Consider the following 2,049-nt stretch of genomic DNA (forward strand, 5'->3'; position numbering starts at 1 on the left):
CGTACCTTTCCCCTTCTCCGCAGCTCGTGGGACCAATTATGGAATCAATAAATAAAAATACAAATAAGAAAACGGAGACGGGAACTCCACAAAAACCCGGCGCTGCAATGATGAACGATGGTTCCACTGCAAGCACCAGTAGGGCTCAGAAAGGGCCCCATCCCAAACTAGGGATGTCGGGGGACAGAAAGACTGTCGCTAACGCTAACCGCCTCCAGCGGTAGGCGCAGTAAAGTCGATCGGGTCACCCGCTGATGTAAAGAAATTTACATACGCAGAGAGACGGAGTGCCGCCCAAACCCTGCGCTCACAACCCTGCCAGAAGCAATGTCGCCACGCCTTCGCCCGAATGGCTAAAGAAGGTAGAGTGGGCAAGGACGGTGTTTCCCAACTATGGGCAAGAGAAGCCCCACCAGGAAGGTGCTCAGGCGAAGAGGCACCCGGTCCGTCGGCAAAGAGATCGAAGATCCAGCCGTCGGTCTCCTTTGCCGAGATTACCAAAGATCGGGTCCTATTTGGACTTATAGACAGGGGAAATCCGGAGAACAGGATCCCCAGAAATAAATGGAAGGCGGTTGAGTCCAAGCTTTCTCTTATTTGCCTGCGTATGGTACGCGAGAAGCCCGGTTCAGCGCCTTGCTGTATGGACGCGGGCTGGTACCAGGGCAGTGTAAAAGTGGAGGCCTGCGATAATCAGCGATCAGCTGACCGATACAAACAGGCGGTAGCTCAGCTCGGAGCAGTTTACGAAGGGGCGAATATAGTCGCACTAGATTGGTTTGACGTCCCCAGTAGACCTCGAACCAGAATTAGGCTCCCAGCAGCAATCGTATCACTGGAGGACATCCTTTATATGTTGCAAGAATGCAACCCACATCTGCCCACAAAAGACTGGAAAGTCGTTAAGGTGGAGGAGCACGCAGGTGACGCGAACCAAGCGATCGTGGTGCTGAACAAGGAGTCGGTCGCTCCCATAGAGGCTGCTCGGGGAACGATCAACTATGGTTTCAGTGCCATACATGTAAAGATTTATAAAGGGGACTCTAATTCCTCGGGAAGTCCTGCCGGCAACCCAGCGGAGCAGGTGCTTGCGGAGGAAGTGGAGGCCCCTGGTGTGCCGGAGGACGGCTACTCATCCGACTCGTCGCTGAGCAGAGAGATGCGAGCGATGGGACCGGCAATCGATGAAATGGACCTGAGCAATTCGGAGGCCGCTAAGACTCCTGTAGATCAACCTACATCACAGTAAAGCAGCGTCCGCTGCTCTTTTGTTTCGCCTGTCCAAAGGCGAAGCCGACGTGGTCTTAGTTCAGGAACCCTGGGTAGCAGGAGGCAGGGTTGCTGGACTAGGAACAAAAGATTACAAGCTTTTGCTTGACCCCAAACAAGGTAAAATTCGAACCTGCATTTTAGCCAAACGGCATCTTTTTCCTTTCTTTTCTGCTTCGCAATTACAGCAACGGAGACAACACAGCAATAAGCCTGGAGCTGCAAAGCGGCTCTATTACATGGCTTTTGAAAAGGTAGACCCCCCAGACGCGCTAGTCAGAGGACTAGTACAGGAATGTGAAGAGTTTAAGAAAGGTTTGGTGATAGGATGCGATGCAAATGCCCACCATACTCAGTCGGGCTGCCCTATCAACAACGACAGAGGTGAGTCTTTATTTGATTTCATTCTAAATCAGATCATAGATCATAGATCTAACCCTGGCATCAGATTCACTCATAAACACAGTCACAAACTGGGCTGTCTCCGACGAGCACTCATTTTCAGATCACAGGTTTATAGAGACAACTTTGTCCCTAGTGTCACCTGCGCCGGTCAGCTTTGCAGCCCCAGGCGAGCAGACTGGAATAAGTACAAAAAAATTCTATCGAACTTCCTCCCCAGGGAGCCACCAGAAAGCACTCTTTGCACTCAGGAGCTAGATAATATAGTAAACAAATTCACAGAAGCATGCAACGCGGCATTCACAGCTACATGCCCGCTTAGGGAAACCAAAAAGAAAGTAAAAAAACCTCCTTGGTGGACCCAGCAATTATCAATCC

At 51.0% G+C, this 2,049-nt stretch overlaps 1 protein-coding gene across 1 annotated transcript; it reads left to right on the forward strand.

The window, feature by feature from the left end:
* The first annotated feature begins 349 nt into the window (after positions 1 to 349).
* Positions 350 to 1,249, forward strand: LOC123038128. The gene has a single exon (XM_044461820.1). The coding sequence runs from the start codon at positions 350 to 352 to the stop codon at positions 1,247 to 1,249; it is 900 nt and encodes a 299-aa protein (XP_044317755.1).
* Positions 1,250 to 2,049: the final 800 nt, after the last annotated feature.

Source organism: Drosophila rhopaloa, unplaced genomic scaffold (assembly GCF_018152115.1).
Source record: "Drosophila rhopaloa isolate 14029-0021.01 unplaced genomic scaffold, ASM1815211v1 contig_80, whole genome shotgun sequence".
Taxonomy (NCBI): Eukaryota; Metazoa; Arthropoda; class Insecta; order Diptera; family Drosophilidae; genus Drosophila; species Drosophila rhopaloa.